Source organism: Oncorhynchus tshawytscha, linkage group LG11 (genome assembly GCF_018296145.1).
Source record: "Oncorhynchus tshawytscha isolate Ot180627B linkage group LG11, Otsh_v2.0, whole genome shotgun sequence".
Classification (NCBI taxonomy): Eukaryota; Metazoa; Chordata; class Actinopteri; order Salmoniformes; family Salmonidae; genus Oncorhynchus; species Oncorhynchus tshawytscha.
This window is the reverse complement of record NC_056439.1, coordinates 30,667,842-30,681,944: the sequence shown is the minus strand read 5'-3', so window position 1 is coordinate 30,681,944 and position 14,103 is coordinate 30,667,842. Positions and strand designations below refer to the sequence as shown.

At 43.1% G+C, this 14,103-nt stretch overlaps 2 protein-coding genes across 2 annotated transcripts in view; one reads left to right on the top strand and one right to left on the bottom strand.

The window, feature by feature from the left end:
• Positions 1–7,624: 7,624 nt before the first annotated feature.
• The window catches only part of tdrd9 (tudor domain containing 9), a 28,623-nt gene continuing 22,144 nt past the window's right edge, over positions 7,625–14,103 (top strand). The window contains exons 1-4 of the mRNA XM_024437283.2: positions 7,625–7,899; positions 12,438–12,532; positions 12,646–12,713; positions 13,225–13,446. Coding sequence (XP_024293051.1) covers positions 7,775–7,899; positions 12,438–12,532; positions 12,646–12,713; positions 13,225–13,446 — 510 coding nt within the window. The 5' untranslated portion in view covers positions 7,625–7,774. The remainder of the gene's footprint in view (positions 7,900–12,437; positions 12,533–12,645; positions 12,714–13,224; positions 13,447–14,103) is intronic.
• Positions 8,302–11,896, bottom strand: LOC112261719 (protein RD3-like). The gene is made up of 3 exons (XM_024437303.2): positions 11,396–11,896; positions 10,443–10,771; positions 8,302–9,467 (listed from the first exon to the last, which is right to left on the bottom strand). The coding sequence occupies exons 2-3, from the start codon at positions 10,748–10,750 to the stop codon at positions 9,104–9,106; spliced, it is 672 nt and encodes a 223-aa protein (XP_024293071.1). The 5' UTR covers positions 10,751–10,771; positions 11,396–11,896; the 3' UTR covers positions 8,302–9,103.

Sequence of the window (14,103 nt, the reverse complement as noted above, 5' to 3'; positions counted from 1 at the left end):
TACAAAACCTCAGTCATTGTATCATTTCAATTCCAAGGTGCTGGAGTACAGAGCCAAAACAACAAGAAGTGTCACTGTCCCAGTACTTTTGGAACTCACTGTATACGTCTCTGTTATCAGATTCAAAATCTGGCAGTTGCTCAATGTAGCATGACCAAGTAACAGGTAATGTGGCTTAATGTTATTGCTAATTTCTCACAAGAGCTGGCCATTGTCTTCAAATTAATAATAACTTGACTCACTCTACACATACTGACATGAGTTGCCCTGCTTCATTTGGAAACTTATCAAATCAAATCAAATGTATTTATATAGCCCTTCGTACATCAGCTGATATCTCAAAGTGCTGTACAGAAATACTGCTAGTGGCTCATGTTTGTCATGACAATTCTAGAAGAAGTTGGCAAGAAAGTAGAAACTGGCAGCCAGAAGTAGAAACTGGCAGCCAAACATTAAAGGCTAACCCTTTAATGTTTGTGTTCTGCAATGTAGTGGTGACACTGACTCGATTAAAGTGTTTGTGCGGGTGAGACCTCTGATCCATGGGACCAGCCTAACCACTGATGGATACCAAGGTCTCTGTCACCTCTCCGAACACCATCTGCCTGCACATCAAGCCGTTGCGCGGACATTCACCTATGAGCATGTTGCTGATGTGGACGTCACTCAGGTCTGTTTTGGTGGACAGACTGTTACAGTTGCTGTAACCTGGAGTAATTCACACATCAGTGGATAGAGGTTTAAGTCAAACCAAGCTACATTTTAATTGATTCATTTATTCTGTCTCCTCCCTCTGTGTGCAACAGGATTCTGTATTCCTGAGGTCTGTCTGATTTCGACAACTTCACTGATGACCAACAGGGGAGGGGGGATTATCCCTCTATGTTTTGAGTACCTGTTGTTCCTCATCAGCAAGGAGGTTGAAAGGGTGAGCAGAAAGTAACTGACATTGAAATATGAGAAGTGCCAGTGATTTTGTTTTATCGGTTCTCTCAGATTGATGATTTAATGAACCTTGTTTTTCCTGACAGTCTGGAAATGCCAAGAGCTTCCTGTGCAATTGCTCCTTCATTGAGATCTACAACGAGCAGGTTTATGATCTGCTGGACAGCGCTTCAGCCAACCTGTTCCTCAGAGAGAACATCAAGAAGCGGGTGTTTGTGGAAGGGGCTGTAGAACATTTTGTCACTTCAGCTGCTGAAGCTTACCAGGTACTAAATCATTTCATGTGATTGATCCAATGACTTGCTTTTGTCATAGCGTAAATTATACTCGCTTAATTTATTGTGTAGGATTGATTTGACTGACGTTGAACTGTTGGCGTTGAATTTGTTTCTCCTGCTTCCCTCTCAGGTGCTATCAATAGGCTGGTGTAATAGGCGTGTGGCTTCTATCTCCATGAACAGGGAGTCATCGCGGTCCTATGCAGGCTTCACCATGACTCTGCAGTCCAAGGAGGCTGCTGGAGGTGGTGAACATCCGCACATCCCAGCTGAACTTGGTGGACCTGGCTGGGTTGGAGAGGCAGAGAGAGAGGCACACACACACACGCATGCACGCGCACACACACACACACACAAACACACGCACGCACGCACGCACACACACACACACACACACACACACACACACACACACACACACACACACACACACACACACACACACACACACACACACACACACACACACACACACACACACAGAGAGAGGGTTCCAGACTCAAGGTGATGCAGGAGTACTGTCCGCTGACTGAACATTCACAGCACACAACAAACCCTTAAGAAGGCTAAATTCCACCGTGAATCTGTTGTGTACACTCATTTGTTATATTTTTATCACTCCTCTGAGATCAACCCCCTCTTTTCTCCTCTTTCAGGAGGCAAGCAGCATCAACCACTCCCTCGTGATCATGGCACTGGTGGATGAGTCCAATGGGAAGAGCAGGCATATCTGCTACAGGGACTTCAAACTCCCCTTCTTGCTTTGGGTAAATTGATTCTAAAAAGCTCTTGCTTTCTTGGCGTTCCTGTTGTGTGCTAACATAACAACTATTTTCCTGCAGGACTCTCTTGGATGTAATGCTAAGACCTAGATTATAGCCAATGTGCACCCAAGTGCTTTGGGGAAACTGAAATCAAAACAAGGTTCGTATGCAAAGTTGGGTTTATCGCAATAGTTATTAAATATGCTACTAAAACTTTTCTCCATACAGGAGGGGAAAGGGGAAACCTAGTCAGTTGCACAACTGAATTAATTCAACCAAAATGTGTCTTCTGCATATTTAACCCAACCACTCTGACGCAATAGTTATTAAATATGCTACTAAAACTTTTCTCCATACAGGAGGGGAAAGGGGAAACCTAGTCAGTTGCACAACTGAATTAATTCAACCAAAATGTGTCTTCTGCATATTTAACCCAACCACTCTGAATCTTAGAGATGTGGGGGGCTGCCTTAATCTACGTAATTGGCACCCATGAGCAGTCATTGTTTGGGGTTAACTGCATTGCTCAAGGGTTAGAAAGACAGATTTCGCCACCTTGCCGTCTCTGGGATTCGAACCAGTGGCCTTTCAGTTACTGTCCCAATATTCTTAACCACTAGGCTATCTGCCACCATGATACTGTGATACTGATTGTAATAGAAACTGTATCTGTGGTTGTTTAGTGAGCATCTCCTCATGTGATTCCTTGTGCTTTATCAGGCCCTGATCAACGAAGACATGCATGGGAACGTGAGGCAGCTACAGGTTGAGGTGAAAAAGCTGAAGGAGCAGCTAGCTCTGGCTCTCTCTACCCAGACACAATTTTACTTTCACCATAATAGTTTGCAGACTCATCTCACCCCCTCACATTTTCTCTCTCGCTCTCCTTTAGGTGGGAGTGGGAGCAGCCCCTGGAGCTGCAGCGGTCCCTGCAGGATGCCTTTGACCAGATCCATGCCGAGGCCAAGTTTGAGGCAGACCAGTCCAGGCAGCAGCTAGAGGACAACCAGCAGGACATCATAGCTCAGCAGGCCCAAATCACTGTCAGTCAGCTCCTTTTTAAACCAACCAAGCCCGCTTCTCTGTTAAGGACATTCAGAGCCTACCTGTCTCATTTGTATGACATTACAGTTTAACCCCTATGGAGGATTGAGTGTGATTAGTTTTTATTGATGAATATGATGGTTGAATTGTAGGAATTGACAAAAGCTCTTCAGTCTGAAAGAACACACAAACCAATATGACCCCCCATTTGAGAGAGGCTAGAGAGAGCACTTTAGAGTGAGTTGTATAAAGGCATATTTTCTATTTGTGCATGATGAGACCTTTTTGAAGTGTATTTTAAATGTTTTGTTGACATGTTTGATTTGTTTCTCCCCAGAGAGCTTGTTCAGAATATGGAGCAGAATGTAGTGCTAAAGAAGCAAGTGTCTGACTGGACTACACAAAAACAAAAACAAACCTGTCATTCATTCATTGTTATTGTGTACATGGTGGTTAATGTAGTGTTTTATTTATATTTCTTAGAAATTGTTATCACTAGTATGTGTTTTTAGTTTTGTCAAATACAGGTAAACTATTTGACATAATTGGATCTTAATCGCCAATCAACTGTAATTGGCCCGGTCTTTGTTTGTATTTTTACTTTGAAAGACTTCTAATATGGCAAGCCTTGAACCAAATCTGACAACTGCCAATGGGACCATATCCAGCCTTGAGAAAAAGTATGTCTGCTCACTTAAATTACCTGCCATTAATTACTATTATTTGGGGATATAATTCAGTTTGCATGTATTTGATACATCTAATCTCAGAAGTCTCTTGTTTTGTGCTGTTTGTCCTGGAGCTGATCAACCAGGCTAGGGACCTCTGCAGTAAGCTGGGCCAGAAGGATCAGGGCCTTGCCATGCTGTCTGCAGGTGTCAAGGACCTTACGGTACTGACTCAAGTCATTTGTGTACCTCTTAATTCATTATCATTTTTAACTTGTATACTTACATTTTTTTGCTGTAGTTTACCAATGTATTTATTTTTTACCTGGTTTGTTCTTATAGGATATGTACAATGCCGAGAGAGAGGAGCTCAAGGAACACAACTCCAGGATGCAAGCAGAGCTCCAGGACCTGAGAGAAGCAGCAGAAAGGAAGGTAGCTTCTAATCAGAGAGGTAAGAGTTGGAGTTAATTTTAAGCATAACAACTAGCGGCATCTTGAGCTTTGATGCGAGTTGCCCAGTGACGTGAGCCTATCAGACGGGCTAAATGTATTTTTATGCTCGCTTCGAGCCAAGCAACACTGAAGCATGCATGAGAGCACCAGCTGTTCCAGACGATGGTGTGACCATGCTCTCCTTAGCCGATGTGAGCAAGACTTTTAAACAGGTGAACATTCACAAGGCCGCGGGGCCAGACCAGGACGTGGACTCAGAGTATGCGCGGACCACCTGTCAAGTATCTTCACTGACATTTTCAACCTCAACCCCAAGTCATAGACTGGTCTCTCTGCTACCGCATGGCAAGCGGTACGGGGATGCCAAGTATAGGTCCAAGAGGCTCCTAAACACCTTCTACCCCCAAGCCATAAGACTGCTGAACAATTAATCAAATGGCCACCCAGACTTTTTGTATGACTGAATTCCACCATTATGACAACGTCTGGATGGATGTTTTGTCCTCAGGTGGAGGTGTTACAGGAGTAGTTGGTCTATGCCACTAAAGAGGTGGAGCGACTCACCAAGGTTTTAGATGAGCAGGCAGGTCTTCTCCAAGCTTCACAGTATCAGACTGCCCAGAAGGAGGCTACCACTCTCCAGGGGAAGGTACCAGGCCATTTTTTTCCTATGCACATTAAAGAGCCACTGAAAATAAATCAAGGGCTACAGTAGCATGGAAAATGTCCGATTTTAGACCAAACAAAATAGATTGTACAATTATCTCTGTTTATGTGATTTCCCTACCTGCTTTTCACCAGTTAAAACAACAGCAAGAGGCGGTTGAGAGGACTGTCAGAGGTGAGAGTGCCAATCATGTTCCACAGTCATCCGTCATCCCTAAAGTGCTTCCACAGGTTATCGAGCTGGAGAGCCGACGCTCCTCCATGATGACTATGGAGGTGCCCCTCACTGAGCTTAGCTATGAAAGGGCTGCCAAGAACGAGGAGATCCAGAAGCTCAAGGTGTGGTTTGTTTACTGCATGTCATGATGAATGCTAAACATCCAATCTTGAGACACTTAATTAACACATTGATATAACACATATGGTGTTTAACTAGTCTGTGATGATTTCCCACAGGGTCAGCTGAATGAGAAGGAAATGGTGCGAATGGAGATTCAAGCTGTTTTTGACGAGCTCTACGCCAAGCAGAACCAACTGGCTCAGAATGGGAGCACAAATGGGTTAGTCCATTCAAATCTAATTTTTACCGATGGATTTTTGCAACCCAAGCGTTATCAGGCTGTTGATTTGTGAAGTGTCTGATGTATATATTTTAATTGACAGGGATGTTTTAAATGAGGCCATTCATCAGAACGTCTTGAGAGAGCTGCAGGAGGAGAGGAGTGCAATGGTCTGTGTATCAATCACTCAACTCCCCTGTTCACCTGAAAATGTAGTTTTAGTCATTTGAAAATACCATTATTTGTAATAGGTGCTTTTTCATATTTCTTAATTTCCTTTAATTTGTAGAGAATAGTCATACAGGGGCTCACTGAGGCTCAGGAAAGGTATGCAAATAACACTTTGTTCTCTTATCACACAGATTCTATGTGGAATATACTTGTGTAGTGTGTATGCAAATTCATTTTTTTCCCAGTATTTTTTTGTTTGTTTGTGATGATTAGACTGAAGAGTCAGGAATTGCTGTTGGCCCAGTCTCAGACCAGTGTCCAGGAGCTGAGGGACCGCTGCCTAGAGGTGAGCCGGAAGGAGCGAGACCAGGAGTGACTGCTTCAGGTGAGAAGGGCATCAGGATCTGCTGGGGTTATTGTAATTGTATGTAGTTTTTAATAAATTAAATTATCAAATGGAATGCATAAAATTGCATCTTGCTCTAGTTGACAGGCTGAATAATTTTATGGGAGGCATCAATCTCCATGCTGCTCCATACGTGGCAATGATATCAGGCGCTGTCTTAGTCCATGATTTGTTTTAAGAGGGTCACTTTGTAGTGAATCTAGATAATGTATGGTGATTTTAGTGAGATGTCTGAATGTCGGCAAACCTGTCCCCTACCTGTCTGAGGAGAACTGCAAGCTTGTGGGCCATAAGAACCATAAGCAGAGGATTGAGTACCTGGTCAAGCTCAAAGAACACCAAACTTCAAGTGGTAACAATCATATTTAACATTTCATCACCTGGCTGCATGTTTACTTTTTGTAAGTGTTATAGTTACCATCAAGAGACTTGGCCTCAGTAGTGAAATACTGAGGGGGCATTTCACTGCATTTATAGACTTTTAGTAACAAACACAATTTTTCAAGGTAAATAAAATCCTCAGATCTGAAATGAGTATCTGAGAAAATGCTTGGAGAGATTCTATTTGGCTGCGCAACATTTCTTGTTGACTGTGAACATGTCCCCCAAACAGAAAACCTTTTCACCCTTTTTTAAGTTGACCAATAACCGTGTTATTGCATCACATAATAGGATAAACTGGTCAGTACAGTACATTACCTGTTTCAAATACTGTGATTATCTAAGAAAAATGTCTTCATGTTTTTTCAGATTTCTGTATGAATATATTTCTACTTGGGCAGGGAATCCATTGTGTATATTGTGATATGTCTAACTGCGATATGCATATCATTGGATTTGAGTATTTCACTACCTCTCTGCAGCAACTGTAGCCTCCCTGGGTCACATTCAAAGGGAGGCTGTGCCACAGGCTCAGCTACGTCTTCATATCAGATGTTCATTTCAGCAATAAGGCCCGAGGTGGTGTGGTATATGGCCAATATACCATGGCTAAACCCCTGAGGTGCCTTATTGCTATTATAAATTGGTTGCCAACATAATTGAGTAAAAATACATGTTTTGTCATACCTGTGGTTTATGGTCTGATATACCTCAGCCAATCAGCATTCAGGGCTCGAACCACCCAGTTAATAATTATGGTTATATCATCATCATCCTTCATATTGTATTATATGAATTTTGGTGGTCCATACATCGCCCAGCCCTAGTATTTACCACAGGGGCTATCAATCACAGATACCATATGTAGGGTAGATTGTGACATGATTGAACAACTGTTATGCTGGATGAAATATATTTTATAACTGTAAATTGACTGTGTATACATTTAATCAGATCATCATTCATAAAGGCAAATTCTGGATGTTTTCCTAGCAACATATCTATTTTGTTTTTGCTAACATCTGTATCTTGTCTATTTGTATAGTTGTGTGACCAACAAAATGTGATTTTAGTTTTAATGTTAATATTTAGTCTCACCTTTGTTCTCTAAATTCCGAGAATAGTATGGGTGGAGATAATTCCGTTATTGGGTCTACTGCTTTTGTATGGGTTCTGTCTACCCTTCATTACTCTAATGTCTTGGTAATATGGTTTATGTTAATTATATAATCGAATAAATGAATATAGTTTACATTAGGAGCATGAAAGGACAGTACCCCTAGCTACCAGATGGGATGTTTGATTCCGACATAGAGTCAGCAGGTGTACTACTGTCACGTGTCTTTGAACCGATGACTAACTAATTTAGAATTCTACAGCAACATCCAGCCTTGAAAACGTTTCAGCGGTCTCTGGAGTGAACAACATATGAAACATGAAGAAAGCAATAACTGCAGAACAGATAACAGAATGGTTTACATTAGGGACCCATTTTGCTAACATTCTAATCACGGATGAAGTTCCAAAAGAAGTAAAGTTAGAGGAGTCATCAATACAGAGGTGAGTTCAGTTGGCTAGCTAGCTAACGTTAGCTAGCAAAATGTAGATGGAATTGCTAGCTAACGTTAGCTAGCTTACACATGCTCCCTTGCACCATAGACCGCAAAGTCTGCCTGTAGTCACCAGGTTTCACTCCAACCATTTCTATGCTATTAAAGTAGGTCAGATTTAATAAATGCATTGACAGGCCAGATGGAAACAAACATTTTCTGGAAACTGTGGGACAATGTGGGATATTTTTGTCTGTAACTTGAATTATGATAGAAATGTAGATGGAAACATTTTTTAAAACGAATATTGATAGAATAACCATATCGAAGTAAATGTGGAGTCACGTGATGACGTTTAATGCACATTTTAATAAATATCGAGGGTCTTGTTCAGGTGACATGATCATCGATAATTGGCTGCCGCGCTTGTCCATAATCTCATACATGTAGGCTATTACATGCGCTCTTGGAGCGTTATCTACTGCTGTTGTATAGAGCACACGTTAATACCAGAGTGGGCACACAAGCTACATAACCCAGATTTTTTTGAGAACCATCAGTAGAGTTCAATGCGATGCAAACACATTTCACTTGTATTTTTTATTCGGTACTTGGGAATTGAACCACACAATGTATTTGTATGTGAACTACGTCATTACGCACAGGCTTTTGGCGGCAACAAGACAATTTGGTAGAAAAATCTGGTGGGAATCTTTTGCCAATTGGTTGGAACCTAAACTTTCACACATGTTCACATTTGTTGGCTGGCTAGCTAACATATGAAAGGAACGTTGCTTTAGTTAGGTACATAGCTAGCTACATACTTTTCAGTAAATATGAGCATTATTTAGCTACTACAGTAATACTAACACAGTAAAGTAGCTAACTAGCCAGGTGCCAAAATTCCTAGGCACGGGTTGATTTATTAAACCAGTGCAATTAAGTAGCTTTCTATGTTACAGTAGTAGCTAGAGTAACCGAGTAGTCTATTGAGATGCACCCCTAGTCCAGTTAGCTTGCAGTATCTATTGTTGTATGTATGAATCTGCCCCCATGCAAGTGCTGGTCCAGGGCAAGATTTTGTTGCAGTCCCATTAATTAAAATGAATCTGTAACATATTTTTTTAAGATGACAACTCTTTCAGTCATGACCTAACAAGGATAGAAGCTAGTAAGATCTTGAGTTGGGTACTACTTTACCACCCCACCCGCTCTCACAGTGGGGTGCTGTAGGCTTCTGTGGAGTTGTGTGGCACTGGGTAGTAGTAGGGAAGGTCCCAGACCCTATGGGCAGTGAAAGGATAAGAGCCTCTCATGGTACGGTCCACATAGCCAGAGATGGTTGGGATCTCTTCTCTCTGGGGCTCACCACAGTTGGGCACAGTAGGTGTGACAAATCCCTGCTTCATTTGGTATCTGTTTGTCCAGGCCTCCATTGGCCCAAGCAGTTCTGGCTCCGGCATGTGATCCTCCTCTTCTTCCCCTTCCTCTTTGTTGAGGAAGTCTCTCAGCACCTGCTTGAAGACGTACACAAGCTCCCAGGGCAGGATCTTATTGCTGGCCAGCACGTCACGGAACCTGAGAATGAGATAGTGGGTTAATAAACTATTTAACCCAAACTGCATTATCCATAATAATGAAACTGTTTGGGCTTTCAATTATCCATTAGGTCTAGCTGACCAAATGATGCTGAAACTATTTCATCAAAGTATCATGTATTGTGTGAGGTGATAAGGCTGAGGTCGTGTTAATGCGCCCGCTCCAATCTCTAATTTTCAGGAAGACATTTTGCAAAGAAGACAAAATAAATGCAGTGAAAGAGTCACACCAAATAATGTTCCCGGAATAATCAGGCGATCTTGTTACATTCCACAGGCCACAATCATCAGCCTGATCAACTCTATGTGAAGGAGACGTGTCGTGCTGCATGAGGCAAATCACAAGTCACAACAGATACTGACTGGTTTTCTGATCCATGCCCATACCTTTAAAATCAAAGTTATCTGTGAAATCCATAGAGTAGGGCCTAATTAATATATGTCAATTGACTGATTTCCTTATATGAACTGTACCTCAGTAAAATCTTTGAAATTGTTGCATTTAACATTTTTGTTCAATATAATTTACATTCATTTTTACTGGACCCATGGTGGGTTTAAAGGTTATTTAAATTAGGATTCCTCAGTTAGCCCCTCAGAAATACCAAATTCAGTCTGTTCATACAAATGTCACCATCACTGTAAAATGTTGGGGTTTGTGTTTTTATTTTAATAGGGATATGATACTGCTAATGGAAAGCTCTTTCCCTGTGGGTTGTTTTTGCTGTGCTCAGCCACATAGGGTCCCCTTCACCTTTGCATGATCACACCCCATGTAACCTACTTCTGTGACAATAACACAAAGTGGCTTCCCTGGCAGTTTTGCTCTACCCCCCTCTCTTTGAGACTCTTGTCTCTTTTGCCTTTTGTCATCCTGGTGTGGGGGCAGTGGCTATTTTGGACACATTTTGCTAATATGAAAAGGGTACTGAATGAAGAGTGGTGTACGATGTACCTGGAGAGCACTGTAGCGGTGTGCATAGGGTGGATCTGGGCACACAAGTGCTCCAGCTGGCAGCGCTCCGATGCGGGGATTAGCGTGCGTAAACTGGGGTAGCTCTGTAGCCAGTGGGGGTATCCCGCGGTGTTGTGGGCCAGCTTGTGTTCCTGCTCCACCTCCCGTGCCATGCACTCCCTCTCCTCCACGTGCCACAGCAGCTCCCTGATCAGTGTGCAGCTGGGTGATAACCCTGTGGACGCCCCTTCATCCTGCGCCTTTTCTCGTTCAGCACGCAACCATTTCATCCAGCTGAACAGGGGCATGGCGGAGGAGTGCTGTGGTTACTGCAATGAGAAGAGAAAAAAGTGTTTTTACATCTGAAGCAAAAGTATTGACACTGCTGCCATGAGTGTCAAGGAATACCCCCCTGTTCTCCCAAAATCTGTTTTAACAGACAATTCAAAGGATTGCAATTGTACTATTGACTGAAGACTCAACTTTTTTGAAAGTTAGAAATGGATCACCTCCACACAAGCTGATCCCTGGTCCCTGACACTCTGTCATCATCCGTGCTTGATTTGCCTTCAGTGGCATTCTCACTCAGGTGAGGATGCCCAGGTGTGGGTGTGTAGTAATCTCCTCAGACTGATTGTTCTCTCTGTACCTCACAGCTGAGCTACACACAGATTTGACAGCCTGGCGTCACAGGTCATGCTACGTGAACAGGGCATGCAGTGCTGTATACTTGGCAGCAATGTCTTAAAGCACAAGAAAAATAGTTTGTTTTGTTATTAAACCTGCCTGTCCTAGCTAATTTCTTCAAATAATGCAATTGAGATTCCTGATTCGTGCCTATTGTCTAGATGAGTGCTTTTTTTTTTATTGTTGGAACTTTCTGATCATTGCAAATAGCCTATGTAGTGAGAAAAGAAAAGAGAAAAAAAAGCCATTGCATGGTTGGTACTTACTGTTCAATGCTGCAATAATTAGCCAGATGTAGACAGAGTGATCTAGGGAGATCAAGGCAGGCGTCTCAGAGTACCATCTCCAGGACTCTGTCTCCATGGGTCTGTCCGTGAGGTCTCCATGGGTCTGTCCGTGAGGTTCTGACTGGACTCTGCTATCCGTCTGTAAGCAATCAAATGGTCCTCTTTCTCTCCTCTCTATACTGCGTAATTGTCCTCTTCACTTGTTCCTGTTCTCCTGTCCTCTGGACTGTTTCCAGCAGAGTTACTCACTGTTCTCCTCTGACTCAGTGCTGTCTCCTCTCCTTTCACCTCACTCTCCTTTGTGCTGCTTTGTTGTAAGGTCAGCTGCTTTGTGGTTAAATGCTGAAGTGCGTGTGTAAGTCAGTCAACGCGTGTGCATATAAATGTGTGTGTGTGAGCTGCTCCCAGCTCTGACAGTGTGTCTGCCTGCTGTGTAGATAAAGTCTTCATCTTGCCCAGAGAGAAGCTGAGATGACTGGGACTGCTCTCCCTGCCACATTGCCCCAGGCCTGACTGGCCCAGCCATGGAATGAGAGGAGTGGGAGAGATGAAGGGGAGGGCGAGTAAGAGACAGAGGAATGTTAGAAACCGAGCAAGTAGTGAAAGGGGGATTTCAGTGCAGAGGATGGAGAGGGAGGGTGATGTGAGGGGAGAAAGTAGTTCAAAAAGAGCAAGGGGGAGAACTATTTGACTTGACGAAGGCTCATTAGCATTACTCACAACGTTACTTATTCACAGTGACAATGCCACATTATCACCACTCACTACTAGTGTGCTTGCTGAGACAAAACACGCACGTTTTTCCCAAGCCATTTTCAGACTGGATTCTTCACACGCCTGTTGCCCTGGAGATGGCTTTGGTTTGTGTATTTGAACATGAAGAGCCTGTTGCTGTTTAATAGTAGACCTATGGGGGGTGCTTTGTTTGACCTACCTTTTTTCCCTTTGATGCTTAATTGCTTGTGTGTGTGTTTACACTGAAATGTCAGACTTTTGATTTGACACACATGTTTCTTTATAGCCCTGCAAAAGCTTCCCAACAGCAGGGCAGTCCAAAGAGGGATGACTCAGATGGAGGACTGAGGAACAAGACAGGAAAGCCTGACTTTTTGGCGAGTGAGTTACACATTTATAGTTATACAATTAATTTGGCTTCCAATTGGGTTCCCCAACGATGAAGAAAGGCATTGAGCAAACCTTTCTGTGTTACCTCATCTCTCCAACTCTAGGTTCACCTCCACCTCCATTGACCACTTATGAGTACCCCAGCTTGCCCATCACAAAGAATAGACAGGAGGTAAAATAGTTTAGTAGCCTCACGCACGCATTCAAACTGACACACGCATGCTTTTGTTCCTCCTGCCTGCCATGGCAGGACTTTTTCAGGTCATAGACTTGGTCATCAGCAACAGTTCCTCAGGTCATAACACCACTCAAGGTTTTACAGTGCTTCAGATGAGTTCTGATTCTATCTGATGGAGCCATGAGTGCAACAAGAGGGGGAATTGCCCACTGAATGTCTTCACATGCACACAAGTAGGGCCATTAGTTGGCCATTGGTGAAGAGATGTGTTTTTCAGACTTTCATTTCATACTCAGATTCACATGTATTGTCCTACAAGAGCAAAATCAGAATGTGTTAATGTTATTGTGACTTTGTGAATATAAAAACAGATTAGAATAATTTATTATATACTATAATTTAGATTGTTGAATCATATATTGTGTTAATCTTTAAATGGCTGCAATATGTTCTTTCATTCCTTCTACTGAGTTTGATGTGCAGTTCTGTGTTTATGTATTTCCAGATCATCTCTCTGATTGAAAACAACTCAGTGGTGATCATCCGTGGAGCCACAGGCAGTGGGAAGACTACCCTGCTGCCCCAGTTCATCCTGGACTACTACAGCGAGAAGAATGCCCCTTGTAACCTCGTGGTCACCCAGCCTCGCAAAATAGGCGCCAGCAGCATCGCCCGATGGGTTGCCAGAGAGCGCAAGTGCACCCTGGGTAGTCTGGTGGGATACCAGGTTAGTGACTCACAGACACCTTGTTGAAGATACCATTTTTATATATATCTATATATATCTATATACACTGCTCAAAAAAATAAAGGGAACACTTAAACAACACAATGTAACTCCAAGTCAATCACACTTCTGTGAAATCAAACTGTCCACTTAGGAAGCAACACTGATTGACAATACATTTCACATGCTGTTGTGCAAATGGAATAGTCAACAGGTGGAAATTATAGGCAATTAGCAAGACACCCCCAATAAAGGAGTGGTTCTGCAGGTTGGGACCACAGACCACTTCTCAGTTCCTATGCTTCCTGGCTGATGTTTTGGTCACTTTTGAATGCTGGCGGTGCTTTCACTCTAGTGGTAGCATGAGATGGAGTCTACAACCCACACAAGTGGCTCATGTAGTGCAGCTCATCCAGGACGGAACATCAATGCGAGCTGTGGCAAGAAGGTTTGCTGTGTCTGTCAGCGTAGTGTCCAGAGCATGGAGGCGCTACCAGGAGACAGGCCAGTACATCAGGAGATGTGGAGGAGGGCAACAACCCAGCAGCAGGACCGCTACCTCCGCCGTTTGTGCAAGGAAGAGCATGAGGAGCACTGCCAGAGCCCTGCAAAATTACCTCCAGCAGGCCACAAATGTGCATGTGTCTGCTCAAACGG

Coding starts and splice junctions, on each gene's coding strand:
- LOC112261719 (XM_024437303.2), bottom strand. CDS start 10,750: ATGCCCCTGTTCAGCTGGATGAAATGGTTGCGTGCTGAACGAGAAAAG. Junction 9,468..10,442: donor ACCGCTACAGTGCTCTCCAG/GTACATCGTACA, acceptor TCTCATTCTCAG/GTTCCGTGACGTGCTGGCCA.